Here is a 19,666-nt window from a genome sequence, read left to right on the forward strand (position 1 = left end):
TAAATAAAATAACTAAAAGAAACCACAACTCAAACATTTTCAACCTTTTCCTGTGAAACTGTAGTTCCTCCAAAGATCCCAAGAGATCTTAATTTTTAAATAAAAACATACCATACAAAAAATCTAAGTGTATAAGTTGGGGAAGGAGATAAGGTTTGTAATCTTGAATAAGGAGGAGAAGGCACAATAATTATCTGAAGGTTAGGAATGGTTGCCCAGACAGACATTCAAAGTGTAGACTGTTACTCCCTCAGTGTTCAAGTTACTATCAGAGAATGACGCAGGCAATTGGGAAGATTAGCTGAAACTTGCGTCTAAAACAAATAGAGAAATCTTTAGATGCTATAATAGATGATGCAATGACACCAACAGCAACATGGAAAATGCAGAGTTGGAAATTCATTCATCGATTAATTTGTGAAAGCATGGAGTTGTGAAAGAATTTAATTAAGTTCAAAGACCAGTGAGAAACTGGATGATGTTAGATCACAAGGAATATGTGATTATGTGTACAGAGGCAGTCTCTGGGTGAGAGTGGTGACAAGAGGATAGGGAGGTAGGTTGTGGCTTGACTGCAAAAAACTTTGTACACCATGTCACAGAATTTGGAATTCATTCTTTAAGCAACGGGGAATCATAGGATCCATTCATTCAATATCAAGTGCCTACCATGTGCAAGGAAGGAATGTGGGAAAATACTAAAATAGTACAATATTTGGATTGAGTGAATAAAACTGGATATGCCCAAGGCAGGAAAAGAAAAATTTCTATAGTATGCCTTAGGCTTAGGAACTTACACTACGAGACTTTCAAAGCTCAAGCAAAATGAAGATACCACCACCATTCCCTTCCTCACAAGGAGGAAAACACAAGCATACATGTGGTGGTCTGGAGCTGTATGTACCCCAGAAAAACAAGTTCTTAAACTTAATCCATTTCTGCGGGTATGAACCCATTGTAAGTAGGACCTTTTGATGAGGTTCCCTCAGTTAAGGTGTGGCCCAGGATGGGTCTTAATCCTATTACTGGAGTTCTTTAAAGGCAGAATGAAACTCAGACAGAGAGAAAGCCACAGGGAGCAGCCAGAAGCTGAAATTCAGTGGAACCCGGAAGAGAAGGGAGAGGCCGGGGGGGGGGGGGGGGGGGGGGGGGGGGGGGGGGGGGGGAGGGGGGGGCACCATGTGCATTGCCACGTGACGGAGGAACCAAGGACCAAGGGTCACCGGCAGGCAGCCCCAGCAAGCCAGGTGTTGGGAATACAGTATTGTCTTGATGATACCTTGACTCGGACTCTCTTTTAGTCTCAAAACTGTGAGCTAATAAATTCCCATTATTTAAGTTGACCCATTACATGGTACTTACTTGAGCAGTATTTACTTGTGGATACTAAAACAACATGTATCCACAAAATTAAAGAGGATGTAAAATTCCAAGTCATAGAAACACCCTTTTAGATTCAGTTCCAAGGTCCATGTTTCATACTTCTTTGAATGCCCATAAAACACTTGAGTTAAATAAATTTAGGAGAGATGGAATTATTGCATTAGTTTATCAGACTAGCCGCTAACCAAGGACAGAAGCAGTAGTCCCATAAGAATGTCAGATGTAATAGGCACCAATTTTTTTTCTTCTTCTGGATCCCTGAGAAACCCTTTGCTTGAAAAACCTCTCTAAAAGCATTTGGTCTTGTCAACCTTAAGACAGTGCTTGGTTTTTACACTTCAAACCTGACCCCAGGCTTCTGAAATTTGAATGGCATCATATAGGGTCTATATGATGGGATATAAAAACCAGGTGACAACCAGACCCTATCTATAGCATACCTTGATAAGACATGTTGATAGAACAGATGTAAGGAGGAAGCAAAGACCATCCTGTCCATACTGACTTCACCATGCAGCATTATTCCAGTTAAACTGTTTTAGCACAAAACTAATTTACAACAGTGACCACTTATGATGGGGCTGGAAATAGGTGAGTCAAATGAATAGCTATCTTTTAAAAACAAGGAAAGCAGTTATTTGATTAACTTCACAAATATACCTGATGCAATTAAATACCCATATGCAGCACACACATCTAAGGTGGCTTTCTGTACAGTAATGAATACATTTTCTTTCTTTATGGGAGAAATTCTCACAGTGGTCATCAATGTTTGCCTTCTCTGCTGAGGCAGAGTGAACCTATCAGACGGTAATTCAAAATGTGTTTTATTACTACTGAGAATGCGCAACTGGGGACCTGGATGGGTTTTTATGTTTGTTTTGGCTCTGGCATTTTCCACGTACCCAGTCCTGGGAATGAATCCTAAAGAAAACGTGTCCTGTTCCCAGCTCTGTGCACTGCCCCCATTGTGTTCCACTTCCCTCCCTGGTGAAAGTGAAAACGAAACTGGCACAAACACTCCATTGTTAACTATGAAATATGTACTGGCAACTGGAAGTTTTAACAAAACAGAACTAGTTGTGTCATGGCAAGGAGATGTTGAGCAGGGAGGGAGTTACAGGAGCCTTTCCTGCTTCAGAGGTGTGTCCTGCACTTTTGCTGAGGTGCTGAGGCGACAAGGCTTTGGGTTTTTTCCATTATGCTTGTGTAATGCTCTTGGTTTGATTTATTCAGTATGCACTGGCAGCATTTGGAGGCTTCTGTGGGAGCAACTCAGCTGCCCAAGCCGTGGTACAAACCCAGCCAGGTCTCCTTAGTAAATACAGCATGCACGAAGAGGAAACAAGCATCAACAATTTACTTTTTCCTGTAAAAGATGACACTGTTCTCCAATCTCTGGTCCTGCTTCATTTTGTCACCTGATGGTGCCAACTGGGTTCTGTACAATGAGCTATTCCAAACTATACACAGAAAACAAGCACAGATTGCATGACCCATACAGCCATAGGACAAACAGCCAGGTGGGCTCTGAGAGGAGGATGCTGGTAATCTCTTGGAGCATCCCATATATCCTTGCATGAGTGGGCAGGGAAGGCTTCCCTGACCCCAGCCTCTGCAGGTTGGCCTCACAGAACTGTATCCTTTAACACTTACTGCACTTTTCTCTGTTTCTAATTTTACGTTTCTTTGTGTGACTATTTAATTAAGATCTGTCTTCCCAGCTTGATGGTAAACTCTTGAGAGTAAGGACCTTGTCCATTTCCATTCACCATAGTCTCTCAAGTTCAATGACAGCACCTGGCAAACGGAAGGTGATCAGTAATTGTTTGCTGAACAAATGCTACATCTTCATTTCATTCATTTTCTCTTCTAAGCTTATCAAAAAGTTTCTCAAATGGATAGTGAAAAAAAAAAGTTTCTGAATCCACAGGGTTCCTTCAGTGTTTACTGCATGCTACCAAGACGGGGGTTAGAGTAGGAAACCATCTATTGCCAGAGGCATAAGGGAATGTAAGCAATCTGATTTTTGTAATACTTGTGGCATTAAATAAATTAATGACCTTAAGAAAACAGCAGTTTCAGGAATCTTATCAGTTCCATGTCAAAAATATCCCCAGATCAATGTTGTATTTTGTAGAGCTTGTCTAATAAGTCTTTTCCTGTTCTCTATTTACTTGCTGTCTCGTGGTGATTTCTACACAGTGAAAGATGTTTTCAGGACATACGTGTCTTTTAATAGGGAAAACGAAGTGGAAAAAAGACCTCTGGAAAAGTGGAAAATGTAATTCACTAAGTGGGAATTTTATCAAGTCACTAAAAAGTCAGGAGAACTTTCCCACTCTCCATTATGGTACAATGGAATTTTACTCCAAACTACGGGTGTAATAGGCACAGGCATTTAAAAGAAAAATGCTACTTCTACCTTTTGTCCAAAGATTTTATAAAGGCCCTCTAAATATGCTGACAAATCATAGTAATGCTGTTCACTGAAAAGCAGCAATTGGCTTAAGGCAAGCCAATCTTGGACTTCATCCCAGGAGGTGAAGTTACTGAAGTACCAAAAGGAACAACATCATTTTAAGGTGTAGACCTCTCTCTATCTTCGGGAAGGCTTTACTGTGACTGTCCTTGGGAATGACTGGCTCTAACTGCCCAGGTGTTGGCAAGTACACCGGGATATAAAGACATCAGCACTGGCATTGCCCTGATGGCCCTCAGAGAAGTCTCAGATGCAGTGAGCCCAGCACAATGTCCGTGGCATTGTGATTATGCACTTGGATGATTTTAAGGGAATGGACACACATAGTAGTGAAGTCAGGAGAACACTTCATTTCCTAAACAATGATGATACATTTACAAGACGTTCAATTGTGCAAAAGCATGGAAGTTTTATTTTGCAGTTTGTATAAAAAAATAAATTAATCAGGAGGGGTAAGTTCATGCCTCAGTGTCTGCCACCGTGTCAAAATGTGGTATGAGCTGGTTGTGTTTTTAATTACAATTTTACAGCAAGATTTGAAATATATTTTTTCAAGTGGACTGTCGAACATCTATGGAATGAATCTCTGGATAACCTTCATAGTAACTGAGTTCCACAGAACATAGTTTGACACCCTCTGAGGTACTGGAGCCTCCAGCTGGGAGGAGAACAGGGAGTGGGGATTGTGGGTGAGAGCCAACATATAAACATTAGAATTCTCCAAGCTATTTACAATCTATTTGGTGAAGTTGAACTTAACCAGGTCACAAAGTGCCTGTCTCAGTTTCCCCACTTTAAAAATGAGATGGTGAATAAGGAGTTCCCCAAATTCCACAATCCAATGGCAATGGATTTACCCTGAGTGCTGTATCTTCTGGCTTGGGGGTGGGGAGACGGTATTTTGCATCATAAAGAAGAGAAGGCTGTTCCTTTCCTGAGCTGCTGGTCATAGGACTTCCTGGCTCTGCTTCTGAGACATTTACATCAAACCCGGGTGCACAATCCAGTATGGCTAAAACTGCTGGCTGAGCAGTTGGTCTCTATGTCCCTTATCTTGACAGGCAAAATGAGTTGCACCATACTCCACATTTGACATGGGAAGTATTTAGAAATGTTGACTTTAGAATGATTCTAAATATAATTTTAGCTAGTCTTACAGCCATTCTATTGAATATGTGTATATTCTTGAAATACTTCGGCTAGAAAGATTATATAACCACATGAGTCATGATTCTTATTTATCACTTCTGTGCAAAGGACAGAACCTCCCTGTAACCTATTCTCTTTGGTTTTCTACAAACGTAGCATTTCAATAAAGGTCACGGAAGTTTATTTTTCATGGTTTCAGAGAAGCTTTTTTGGTTAAACAACAACAACAAACAACTCAAGTCAGTGCTAAGTATAAGGGGCCTATAAGTATAAGTATAAGGAAGGAAGGGTTCCTTCCTGCACTGTGAAGGGCCTCATATGCCTGCTTATGAACACTCCAGGCTCTGCCTATGTATCTGCAAAAGCTGCCCCTTAGGTAAGGGGTAAACATACAGACGGCACAAACCACCATTAGGAGGAAGGCTCTAGGAAGAACCCAGGCCGATCCTAGAAGTATACTCAGGGCCATTTCAGTCAGAGTCCCAGTGTCCTAGAGACCCTGAGTGTGGTCTTGGGGTGAGTGACTCAGCCTCTAGGTGGCATGTCCCCTTGGCCCCTTGGACTCCACACCCAAGGGAGGCATGGCTGGAGTACAGACCGGTTCCAGCTCCTGTAAAGTGTGAAACCCAGGGCAGTAGCCCCTCTTGTCTGGGTCTAAGGCATACACAAGAGCCACCTGCAGCTTAATTCTACAACCTTTAAAGAAACAGGCATAAACAGCCCTACTCTGTATGGGTACCTGGGCAAGCACAACTATATGTTGAGCAACAAGAACCTCAAAGCCCCTAGAGACCAACACCTGAGTGCCACGCTGGAGGCAGGCCAGTAAAGTTAGGCATCTAAAGGGCACTTGCTCTCCCTGATCAGACAGGGACAAGTTATTTGACCGTATGTTATTACAGCTACAGTCCAGACTTACAATTTAAATTAAAAATGATTTCCATAAATTAATTTCTACCCAAAAGACCAACTAACATTGAGCATATCCCATTTATGAAGAGTGAAACAGAATCTCTTTCCATTAGAGGCTTTTATTAGAAAGCATATACAGTTACTAAAGATCAGAGTATAAATACTAAGATGCCTGAAAAGCTCATCTGTCTAGAATAGTTAATAATAAAAGTAAGCCATAAAAGATACCTTTTCTTGAATACTGGCAAAGAGAATGCTGGCCCAGGAATTTTGAAGCAATAGTTCAGGATCTATCATGCCATGACCTTAAAGTGAGAATAAATACTGTACTGCTGACTGCTACCTTAAAAGGCTAGATTTTCTGTCAGAACTTTTTGAGTTTTTCAGAAAGAAGCTGAGAATAAAAGCTATTGTCATTGGTTTACTTGAAATATCAGACATACACACATATAAACATTACATAAATATACATACATAGATAGAAAAGGCTATTTAATATTTCACCCATACTTTCACTTGGAGAATGTTAATTATTCTTCTAGAAGATATCCCCCTTCTAATGCTTGCTAATAGCAAACGACTCTGGGTTAAAAGAGAAGTCTTCAAATAAGTACACAAATTACAATAATATCTCGTATCTCTACAGCTTTCTGCTCACGGCAGGCAGTTCAAGACATACTTCTTGCAAAGCAGCAAAGAGGATACCCATAAATACAATGCACAGACTGTCAACCTGGGTTCACATCATCCTTTGAATTCTAACATGAGATCCAAACTTCAGAGCGTAGCTTTCATTGCATTGAACATGGATATCTGCCAATTAATCAGGACTGAGGCGCAAAATGGACTCAGAAGTTTAAAAAGTCTGTTCTAATAAGTCCTTTTATCTCAGCACTCCCAGGTAGCTATGTAGGAATACTGAAACACATCAAATGCTACCATTAAAGATATAAAATAATTCCTCTAATTTCATTATACATGTCAGCATTGACCAATTCATTCATTCAAAAATATTTCTTCAGTGTCTATCACAATAAGCAAGGTGTTAGGGCTGAGATGGACACAGAATGAGGAAGACACGATGTCCGTCTTCAAAGGTGCTTACAGCCTAATAAAGGAGTATGATATAACCCCCAAATAACTACGAGTAAGACAGAAAAGTATTATGATAATACCTACTGTGGAAGGTATTAATAAGATGTTGGAACATTCTGGGAACACTGAGGAGGAGGAATTAATTTCAGGGAATATTAGAGAGGACATTTGAGTCAGGCTTTGAAAGAAAGTAACATACTGGAATTTCTCATGGCTGTACAATGTTGGTTGTCTATCAGTTGAATTGTAATTCCTTTAACATTCCACAAATTAAACCGAGTCCCAGTTCCTGTATGACATAACACATTAAAAAAAATGTGCATTTCCAGGAAGTAGTCTGTTTCTCTTCAAGAAATACTAAGAATAAGTACCAGTTCAGTCTGAAAAACTGTGATTCAAGTCTTTATATATTGCTTTGTACATGTAAATCAGTGCCTCAATTCCCCAAATGGGTTTTTCCTTTAAGCAGAAAAATACGAAATCAAGATTTACTAAAATAGCAGGGCAAATCACAAATGCAGTATCCCATAGGAAACATACCCTTTATTATTGCCATTTAATTCCAAATAATGTCTGAATTTGTTCTAGCGTTTTTTCCAGCTGCTACTATTTTTTATTTTATAACACCACAGGAAATATAGAGCACGCATGCAGTACAAACTCAATACCAAAAAATCCTGTATTTATGATTGCCTCTCCCATTTTCTGTCTGTGAAATAATTTGTCTACATTTTCCTGTCTGAACATATCAACTTTCAGCAAGAATGGAATGTTAATTGATGTTACGCACAAGCTGGGCTATCATTCCTCAAATTTAATAGGCAAAAAATATCAGAACAATAAACCAACTAGGTTTCCTGTTTTTATTTATGGTCTTTAGTGCCCCATTTGGGGGGATCAAAATAAAATGTCTCAGTTACTGCTCATCCTTCCCTTAATTAATGTACCCAAGGAGACCAGTTTCTTCCATCCGCTCCCCTGATGAGTTTCTGTATCACAAAGCCTATTCAAGCTTCTCCCCAGGGCCCCAAAACAACATGTGCAACAACTTCCTAGGGAAGCCTGCAACCTACCTCACCCTTCCCACTGGGGAAACACAGACCCTTTCTGGCACGATAAGTTAAGCACACAAGGGCTCACTTGACCCACCCATCCCAAAGCTGAGGCCTATCCTTTAATCGTCTGTGCCTGTCTTCTAGAAAGAGATGGCTTGTGCTGGGAAAAGAGGAAACAAGCACGATTTCTCTTTAAACAATGGCAATATACTCTAAGAGTTCTCTGTAAAAATTCCAAAGTCCTGAGCAAGGTATATAATGTTGGGAAAGTGGTCTTACAAGTCCAGGTTGTGGTATCCCTATTCTGGTGGGTGGGGAACAGGATACTTCCTGAAAACTGGATTGTTTTCTAAGGCAAGTTATCTATGTCAGATAACTTGCAACTCATATCCCCTAATTTCTACTTCTGTTACCCCTAGGGTTTCTCAGCTGAGGCATTACTGGAATTTGGGGGAAATTCTTTGTTGTGCAGATTGTTAGCCTCCTTGAAGCACAGCCACTAAATTCCAGTAATAGCCATCCCCCCCACTCTGAGTTATTGTGAAAATCAAAGATGACCTTATACATTTCTCAACAATCCTGTGTTCCCGGGTAGCGCTGTTGCTGACTGAGAACTACCTTTGAGGCTAAAAGACGGACTATATGTGAAAAATGTAATAATGATCCAAGAGGATTCCTTTCTTTAAGGCTTAATTTAATGCCTTTGAGGGCAATATTTCTGTAGTCTTCACCGAATCAAAGGGATTCTCCACTCTAACCTCCTGCCCCAAATTAGTAGCATAAAAGTGCTACTGATTTTTTGGCTTTTTGTATCTATGTGTGAATTAAATGTATGTAAACCAGGTTTTCAAAGAGAAAGGTTATTAGTACCTACTTCCAGTCACCTCTCACTATATTTTAGGTACAAAGTTTCAACAAAATTCATCTCAGAAACAATGAACTGTAAGGAGAAATAGAAGCTAACTAAGGTAAACAGCCAATATGGTTTTGCATCTGAATAAGACAAAGAATAGGATATCATAATTGTCATTCTTGGCCAAAACAGGGCCCTTGGGATTACTCTTTCTATTCTGGCTTGGATGTAGCCTTCACCCAGCAGGGCAGTGTTACTTGTTGAATCCAAGTTCACTGTAAATTTAATTTCTTCTTCACAATCGGCATTATAGCTTCAGGGCAGTGTGTTCACGCCCCTGGGTAGGAACTCTGGCTGCTCCTCAAACCAGGATGCTGTAGACAGGTCAGGTGAAGTTCCTACTGCTCTCTTTTCCCTAACTTTGCACTGTCTCCACCAGACATTATATACGCAGCTCAGAAATAGTGGTTATGGCAAAGAGCATTTGGAAACTTGTAACTGATTCCTTTCTAGCGGCTAAGATGTAACAGGCTATTTCTGCAATGGGTCATGTCCACAACAAGCCCAGCCTCATGTGTCCGTGGTTGTAAGCTGAATGCTTTCTTCCTACCCAAATGCTATGGGAAAAAAGTGCAAAGACCTTCTGCCCACTGACAACAGGAGAGGCAAGGAAGGGGGCAGTTTATCATCCAAAAGAGGGAAAATATTTTAATGAAAGAACAGCACTCTCTCACTCACCACTGAGGTAAGAGCCATCTGAAAACTGTAGATTCGGGCAAGACCAAAGTCAGCCAATTTTATTTGTCCACTGCTGGTCACCAGAATGTTCTGTGGTTTTAGGTCACGATGCACTACTCGGTGAGAGTGAAGGAAGTCCAGACCTCGGAGAAGCTGAAACATCATATCCTAAATAAAATAAAAAAGGAAAATAAACATCTGTAAAATGGGAAATTAACAAAACTTACTTCACAGGATAGTCATTTATAAAGTACTCAGCACAGTACTACATGGTCAGTAAATGGCAGTTATCAAAGTTATCATTATTAATCAGCATGGAACAGGGGGACATTCAGAAAATAAACCAATGTCATATCTTTTCCTAATTTTAGGACCAATATATTAGAGATAAAATTTAAAACTCAGAAATAGTGTCTGAAAGTAGGGACTTAAGACCTTGATCACGGTCCTCTGAAATCTGGGGCCAGTAAGAGTGGCCTACCCCCCAAAATATTGTGAGAATTTTGTGTATAAGGGAGAATGGAGCTATTTTGTTCATACAAGAGTTAGAAAAATGATTAGGTAGTGTTCTAGTTTGCTAATGCTGCCGGAATGCAAAACACCAGAGATGGATTGGCTTTTATAAAAGGGGGTTTATTTGGTTACACAGTTACAGTCTTAAGGCCATAAAGTGTCCAAGGTAACACATCAGCAGTTAGATACCTTCCCTCAAAAATGTCACTCTTAGTCGCACTTGGGATATTTGTCCTCTCTCAGCTTCTCCGGAGCAAGAGTCCGCTTTCAACGGCCATCTTCAAACTCTCTATCATCTGCAGCTCCTGTGCTTTCTTCAAAGTGTCCCTCTTGGCTGTAGCTCCTCTTCAAAATGTCACTCACAACTGCACTGCACTGAGTTCCTTCTGTTTGTCAGCCCATTTATAGGGTTCCACTGATCAAGGCCCACCCTGAATGGGTGGGGCCACGCCTCCATGGAAATATCTCTTCAGAGTTATCACCTACAGTTGGGTGGGGCACATTTCCATGCAAACAACCTAATCCAAACGTTTCAACTTAATCGCCACTAATACGTCTGCCCCACAAGATTGTATCAAAGAATATGGCTTTTTTCTGGGGGACATAATACATTCAAACCAGCACAGGCAGCATGCCAGTTTGAAACTGTTATGGACCCCAGAAGAGTTATGATCTTTTAACCCAATCTTTTTGGGTGGAACCTTTTGATTGAGTGTTTCCATGAGATGGGACTCACCCAACTGTAGGTGAGACCTTTGATTATATTATGTCCATGGAGGTGTGGACCTCGCCCATTCAGGGTGGGTCTTGACTGGTTCACTGGAGTACTTAAGAGAGCTCAAGAGCCAACACAGATGCTGATGCTTGGAGACACTTGGAGATGCAGACAGAAGGAAGTTTGGAGATGTTAAGCTAAGAGACGAAGCTCTGAGTTTGCCCTGGAGAAAGTAAGAGAGAACCCCCAGATGCATGGGGAGAAATGCCCTGGGAGAAAGAAGCAAGGACACACAGGGGTTGAGAGAGAGGAGTGAAGACAGAAGCCCAGACACATTTTGGAGAAGCCATTTTGAAACACAACCCAGGAGGAAAGGACCAGCAGACGCCAGCCATGTGCCTTCCCAGCTGACAGAGGTATTCTGGACACCACTAGCCCTCCTTCAGTGAGGGTATCCTCTTGTCGATGCCTTAGTGTGGACACTTTCATGGCCTTAGAACTAGGTTATTTGTAACCTAATAAATCTCCTTTATAAAAGCCAATCCATTTTGGTATTTTGCATAATGGCAGCTTTAGCAAACCGGAACAGGCAGGATCATGGACTTCAGAGCTGGAAAGAGCTGTGAGATGCACTTGGTCATCAGCTGGATCACTAAACCTTCTCATTGAAACAAGCATACTTGGTTTTCAGTTTATGGTTTGGTTCTTCCTTCAGAGTTGTGAGTTCTAGCTTGTTAAAACCAAAGCCTTGGTTTTCTCATCTATATAGTAGAGAAAATAATGCCTCTTTTAAATAATATTATGAGGTTCATGAAGTAATGTATATAAAGTGTTAGTGCAATTTCTGGCACGTAAGCATTCAACAAATGGTAACCATTAGGACGATTACTGCCAAGATTAGTGTCATGTTTCCTAGTGGAGGCAGATTCATAAACAACTATATGAAAATGTGGCCAATGCCACACTGTCAGTGTGAGCAAAGTGCTATGAGGAGGCATGCAGTGATATAAGGTGTCCTGGAATTGTTTCTGAGATCCACCTAAATGGATAGTCTGAATGGCAGGGGGTTGCTTTCTAAGCTTCCAAAAGTGAAAACTTTGGACAGCACGCTGGTGAAGGATGGCACTTCAAGACTTGAGAACCACTACAGGTCAAACAACTTGCAATTAATAAACAGTAGTGTGAAAATGAATCACAAAATTTTAAAGAAAGCAGTCTTTTGCTGTGGCAAATAATGCCTTTATTGGAAACACATGCACACAACTTGTAGGCACTGGATTTTTAATAGCATGACTAACCTAAAGCAATGTTATGCTGGTTCGTCATCTTTAACTTTACTATACGCTAAGCACCAACCATTTAAAATCATATGAAGAATAAATTGCTTGGTTCATGTCTCAGTGTTCAAACAATTTAAGCAGACATTAGCAGAATAAAAATATGAAAATTATTAATAAGGCCCATCTAAAGTTATAAAAAGCCTGAACTAGAGGGAAAAAAGATTATGTGTAATATTTTTATGTATTTATTTAAACAACATACATTACATTTTCCTTAATTATAAAATACTTGCTTAATGTGGAAACTTATAAAACTAGGGGAAAAAAATCCAGAGGAAGAACACATATCACTCAAAATCTTACCTCTCAGAAACTAGAGAAAACGTCATTGTTAAATAAGTATTTTTGCTTGTTCTTCTAGTTAGGCTTTTAAAAAACTCATACATTATTTATTATATTTGCATAATTTTAAAATAAAACAATATTTATATAAATATAGTTATTCTGTCCACATTACTTGTGGTCCTTTAGAAAACATTTAACAATTCATTGTGAACATTTTCCCACTTCAACAAAACTCTTCTACAATATAATTTTTTTTTTTTACAATATGATTTTTAATGGCTGCATGGTTTTCCTCCCAGGAAAAGACCATAATCATTATACTATAGGTCTAGTCCTTCTTTATTTAAAGGCTAGAATAGATTAAAAGGACTTGCTAACATCAAATCAAAATATGGTTTAAGCAGTATAAATCCGCATGCCCATACTAACACTGATTTCATGTAAAAGGAGCCTACTGATGTATGAAGAATTGGTTCTACATAAGAATTACCATTCTTTAGACTGTAGCAAGCTACTTTATAATATTTTTGTTTAGCAAGCAGAGTTTCCTTTTAAATATCCAATATCTTAGTACACTTAAGAGTTCAGAATTAGTGAGCTTTGAATTAATGATTTTTAAAATACATCTTGCCCCCAATCCCATTAATCACCTTTAGTAATTCAACTGTAAGTCAGGCTGATAAGCAATAACAGACCTATAGTAAGTTTGATTCGGGGATGCCTCCCCCAAATCTTTCATCACCATTCCTCAGAACACCTAATTTTAAAGGAGGTACACCCAGTTATGTCAAGAACTCTGGTCAGAAACAAGAATAAGACCTGGTCTAATTCCACATAATTATGTATGAATGAATAAATAACAATAATGAACAAGGTAAGAAAAAACACCTTTCCTTCAGAATCATTAAAAGTGTTCTGATGAAAGACGCTTCAAAGGATTCTCTTCTTAAGCTTATTATCTGTTCTATCTCAATTTATGGTATCATGAGAGACACTTCTAAATTAGTTCCTCAAGATTTTTATCTAAATTTATCTGTCCTATACAAGATTCAAATGTTTCACAATAATCCTAGGGACACAATGCAGTGAAACTATGGATACTACCAATTAACATTTTTTAAATTAAATACAGGTTTAAAAGTTTCCCTTTTCATGTTACAATGAACAATTCTGGTATAAAAGGTTTGAACATCTAGTCATACCTATGATAAACAGTCACTTGGGGCCCTCATTGTCTGTATTTCTGAAAAACAGCCCACATGACTTGGAAGCATGTTTCAACAGGATACCATCATGGAATGAAGTCTGGCTCAGAACAATTTTAGGTGGGGCTTTGTCCTTGGCAATTCCCCTAAAAAGACTGGGGACCTCATATGAATACCAGAAACCTTTTTAAAGCCTGGAAAAGTGCTCCTTTTATAAGTTCTAGAGCTCTGATCCTCTCATTTCTTTAAGAACAAAAGAAATAAGCAAACAAAAGCCCTATATCAAGCCTTTCTAATGGGAAAAAATTTTATCATTAGGTTCTATTTCCCAACTACAAAAAAAAGCACCATTAGTTACAAAAGATATTGAAAACATCCAAATTGTACCAATATAATATATCACAGAAATGACAACTTTAATGGACAATTCCGGATATTTGGATATATCTAGGTAATCTGAGTGATACATTCACAGCATCAATGTTTTAGCACCAAAAATGTATGTCAATGGTTTATCTATTTAAAAAATCAAAATAAGGCATATACAACTTGTAGACAAAAATAATCATTTTGTCTCCTTATAATGTGTAAACCACAGTCTTCAAATTTGCTATCCAAGTTTTGACAGAACATCTTTGCAATGATTTCTTTGTTTCCTATGAAAGTCTCTTAACCACCAGGTATTAGAAGAGTCTATGGACTAAGATAAATCACATATAACACAAGGTTTTTAAACTGAACTGATAACAGTATCTTGAATTAAGGTAGGGGTTATGATTATAGGAGTAGAGATAAAAGATCACCTGAACCAATAAAAGGTGATGGTGGATTCATAAAGAAAGTAGAAGAGGGTTGTTGGCAGTAACGAATGGACAGTCCCAGGATCTTCTAAAATCATAAAATGTGACATAACATTACTACATAAGCAATGAAGTAGTGAATAACAAAGCCATGTTAAGATCCTGGACAGTCAGTCAGGTGGGTTCTCTCATTGGCAATTTCGCCCACTCCTACTTCTGAGCAAGATTCTGTGCTGTAAAACAACAAGCCAAGCTTACTGTTTCAGCATTCTACTTTTACTTCACCTCAAAACATGCAGGCCCTCCTTCAAGCTTTCACTGAAGCCCACAATGATGACAATGTGCTTCAAAGCCTGCTTTACAAAGTAGGTTTCCCCTACTTCTCGTTCTGGCCATCTGGAGTCCCCAAAGAATGCCTCCTCCAAAATCACAAAGGGCAAAACAAACTGAAATATAAATCCAAGTTGAGCAATTCCTCAGGATGAGGCAAGAGGACAGTTAAAAGGAGTCCCTTGAAATGGTCAAGTCACTTGGTGAATTTTTATTCAAAGCAAGCAATAAACTGGAGGACCTGGGAGACCAACTAAGAGAGTCACACATGAGCTTTGTTCCCAAAGGGGAAAAAGAACACAGTGGAGCAGTGCCGTAACGCTCATTACTTTGCCACTGTGTGAGGGGGAGAAGGAAAAGAAGTAAGGCAACACATCACCTTCAGGCTTCTCAGAACAAACAAAGGCAAGACCCCCAATTGGAAATGTCTAGTATTTTACTGCCTCTAGGCAAGTGGATAAAAGCATAATAAATATGGTTTCATGTATAAGTTTTATTAATAAAATATGTATTCTGAAGAGAAAATTAAAAGAATCCATATATTTATTCCTGGAAATGGTGATAATGCTGAATAAGTGAAGAATCTGGCTCAACTAACTAGAAAAAAAAAACAACAACTGATTTCTACCAAGCCTGGAAATGTTGGTATTTAAGGGACAACATAATAATTAAGTGGACAATCTGAAAGAAGGAAACATTACCTCATCATCAATGCTATTAATAACCCAATGTGGAAAGTCATCAGGAACTGAAACTACAAATATGCAATGTTAATTCTAACTTCCTCAGAGCAAGATATAAAATTCAGCATAGCATAAATAATGAAGAAGATATGATGTACAAGTGCCTAGGTTGCTGGCTAATGACCCAAATGGTGGCTGTTCTGCATATACTGTTTTGTGACCCTTTTAAAAAAATTTAACATACTGTGAACATTTTCCCAGTTCAAAAAATATACAAATATTATAAAAAAAACCTGACAATATGGTTTTTAAATTGGCTACAACTGGACAACATACTTTCTCATCTTTTCCCATATTCCTTTCAATTCCCTCTTTTGAAGGCTTCCCCCGCCCTCCATACCTCCCTGCTCTCCAAATGAGGTAATGCATTCAGAGAAGCTGGTTTTCCACAGACTAGAGCATATTATTATTATTTGCCTACTGGAACATACATTGTTGGTTGCCAGTCATGAAGGATTGGTCCAAGACAAGGCAATCACATTCTTATTTGTTAGTATTTGATCCAAGGATGGACAAGAGGCCCAGTCTTGGCAAACGTGACATATGGGCAAACCTGCCAGAGGTTTCTGGGAAGGAATTTCCTTCTTGATAAGAAGAGCACAGTAAAAGCTCAACTGCTGCACTCCCTCCTCACCTCTATCCCCTACCCACACTTAATACTGAATGCTACTTCTTAGGGGCATGAACTTGCAACTGTGCCAACCATCTTGTAACAAAAGGGGAGTGTGCCAGTTTGAATATATTGTGTCCCCCAAATGCCATTATCTTTGATGTAATCTTGTGTGGGCAGATGTTATCAGTGTTGATTAGACTGTAGTTCTTTGAGTGTTTCTTTGGAATGCACCCCACCCAGCTGTGGGTGATGACTCTGACTGGATAATTTCCATGGAGGTGTTGCTCCGCCCATTCAGGGTGGGTCTAAGTTGATCAGTGGAGCCATATAAATGAGCTGACATAACAGAAGAAACTCAGTGCAGCTGAGTGACATTTTGAAGAGGAGCTATAGCCAAGGGGGACACTTTGAAGAAAGCATAGGAACTGCAGATGAGACACATTTTGAAGACGGCCTTTGAAAGCTGACTCTTGCTCCGGAGAACCTAAGAGAGGATAAATACCCGAGTGCAACTAAAAGTGACATTTTTGAGGAACAACAGCCTAGCGAGGAATGTCCTGGGAGAAAACCATTTTGAAACCAGAACTTTGGAGCAGACACCAGCCACGTGCCTTCCCAGCTAACAGAGGTTTTTTGGACACCACTGGCCATCCTCCAGTGAAGGTACCTGATTGCTGATGTGTTACCTTGGACACTTTATGGCCTTAAGACTGTAACTGTGTAACTGAATAAATCCCCTTTATAAAAGCTGATCCATTTCTGGTGTTTTGCATCCTGGCAGCATTAGCAAACTAGAACAGGGAGACATCATTCCTGTACATAAAATGCCAGAGTGTAATAAGGGAAAGAGCCTGGGTCTCTGACGATTTCATTGAACAGCGAGTCAACTCTGGGACTGCCCACCTAGCCTTCTAGTTATGAAAACAATAAGCCCTATTTAAAGCCACTTTTTTTCATTGAGTGTTACAAAATTTGCAAATTAATTTGAAAATTATTCTAAAAAATTTAACTTAACTAAAATTATATTAAATTAACTAAAACCTGTTAAGGGCACTACCTTTTATTTCTCCCCCTTCCTTGTACTAATAATCTTTTTTCCTTGCCAATTATCTAGCCCAAATGGTCATCTTTTGAGACTATACTCCCTCCATAAATATTCATGACATCCTCCTTTTTCATCAATATCTATCATCTGTCAATCCCCTATATTCATCAGGACTATGGCTCATCCTCTTTACCCCACATTCACCATCTTTTTTGCACGACCTTTAACATCCTTGGATGCCTCCCAGTTAACACCTTAACTTCGGAAAACTGATTCCTTTACTCCCATTTCCTTTTTTGTCATCTACTCCTATGGCCAAAACCAGGAATGTTTTAATAACTTATCTCTGACCATTTTTTCCTATTAATTTGAAATTTTTTGAGGTACTTTAATTACATTTATTTGAAAATCAAAATGCTACTTAAATAAGTTTAGCACACAGCATAATTAATTAAATTTGGACAGCAACTTCTTTCTTTACACATCATTTGCTAGGTCTGCCAATTCCCTCAACTCTCTTGCTCTATGGTCATTCTACCTTACCCTCCCTCCATGCAAAACTTAATCCTCAGTTACTCCAATTACTCCTTGTCAGCTCTTATATTTGGGTTTTAAGTATCATTATCATTATGAAGTCAGTCTCCAACCTTGACCATCTCAGTGCTACCACGCAATCTTATGGGTTCCTAATCAGCCCTTTGGCTGTCATTGTGGGCTGGTCTAAACTTTGATGGCTAAGTCCTCTCTATCTCATCACCCACCTTCTTTCTCTTAGCAGACTAGTATATACCTTACTCCAGAGAGAAACAGCAACCATAAGTGGAAAGCTGACAACTCCCTGTATTCTACCTATAAATTTATATGCTCTAGCAAACATCCTCCCTCTCTTGTCTCTCGGTGGGAAAGATTTCCTTCCTCCTATGCTCTAGATCCCATTCTCTCCATCTTCAAGTACCTCACCATGTGCCATTAACCTCTTCCCTCTCTCTAATCCCTTAACCAATAAATGAATTCAAGCATCAGTCCCATTCCCTTCTCAGCCAATGGTCTTTAAAGAGACGTGCACATTTTCTCATTTCTCAACCACTTTACACCCCCGCACCAAATGGAAATACAGTAGCTCTTGCAAGGTCACCAAAACTACCTGCCTGCCACAACGAAAGAGACATTCTACTGGCTTAACCTCACCATGGTGTTTCACCTGGACTCTGCCCTCTTGATTTTTTCTAAAAGAGAAGGACCTTCTACATTTCTGATTAGAAAAGTAACACATATTCACTGCTAAGTTAAAAAAAAAAAAAAAAAATCAGAACACAAGAAAAAGGAGGTAAATAAATAACAATTCTTTCATTCTGAGATAACCACAACTAACTCCTTCAAGTATTTTTATATACAAATATACTCATAGAGTTATTCTCTGTTTTATAAATGACATGCTGGTGCAAACTGTTTGGTAATTCCCTTTGCACATAATAATGTATACGAACTTAATATGCATGTCAATAAATATCAGTCTACTGCTCAATTTTTAACAGTTGTGTACTATTCTATTTGTATTTATACTATCTATAGCCAATGGTTTCTAGGTATTTTAAAAATAATGCACTAATTTTAAGTGTCACTTTGATCAAGTTCTAAATTATGTGAACTTGTTTTCTGGAGTTTTGCTCTTTTGCCTCTGAAGCGCCTCTCTTCTTTAATTATTAGAGATTCAGAATATATTTTAGTATCTGGCAGGACAGTTTCTTCTTTCCATATTCTCACATATTTTTCACCTGGACTATTTTTAGGGTTATTTTATTCAATTTCCATGCCCCCCACCCCCACCTCCAATTCCTTTAGTATTTTCACTGATTTTCTGAAATTCATAGATTCAGTTTGGAGAGAACAAGTACTTTTCAATATTGAGCCTTTCTTTATCAAAGCATGGTGTGTTCTCTATATTCAAGTCTTGGGGGTCCCTCAGTACAGCTCTGTCATTTTTTTTCATAAGTTCTGATACCTCTGAGACTCACACTACAAGTGGGCCTGGGCCTCATCCTTCCTCACGTGTACTCTGGCAGTCATTTGCCCCCTGATCTCATTCTTGAATTAATTTTTACTCTCTGGCCAGGGTGATCTTTAAAACAAGCAAGCCTGATCCTGTCAGGTCACCGTCCCGCTTCAACACCCTCCTACGAAGCCCACATAGCTCCCACCTTGCCTTCGATACTCTGCGGAATCCCCTCACCATTACTCCTGCTGCTCCACCTCCCCCATCTTCTGAGAAAAGGTCTGCCTTTAATCACTCCTGCAGATATACTGGATTCTCAGTGCACTGTATTAACAGATTTGACTGATGTAAACAAATGAATAACTTTTCATAGAGAAGTGAGGCAAACTAATTTGGAAATGGCCATGAAATCTATAA

The 19,666-nt window shown here is 39.2% G+C and overlaps 1 protein-coding gene across 3 annotated transcripts in view; it reads right to left on the reverse strand.

Moving 5' to 3' along the window:
- The window catches only part of CDK6 (cyclin dependent kinase 6), a 234,551-nt gene that overhangs the window by 123,754 nt on the left and 91,131 nt on the right, over positions 1-19,666 (reverse strand). For all 3 annotated transcript variants that reach the window (XM_037836667.1, XM_037836668.1, XM_037836669.1), the window contains exon 4: positions 9,668-9,835. In XM_037836667.1, the coding sequence (XP_037692595.1) occupies positions 9,668-9,835 (168 nt within the window). The remainder of the gene's footprint in view (positions 1-9,667; positions 9,836-19,666) is intronic.

This window comes from Choloepus didactylus, chromosome 5 (genome assembly GCF_015220235.1).
Source record: "Choloepus didactylus isolate mChoDid1 chromosome 5, mChoDid1.pri, whole genome shotgun sequence".
NCBI lineage: Eukaryota > Metazoa > Chordata > Mammalia > Pilosa > Megalonychidae > Choloepus > Choloepus didactylus.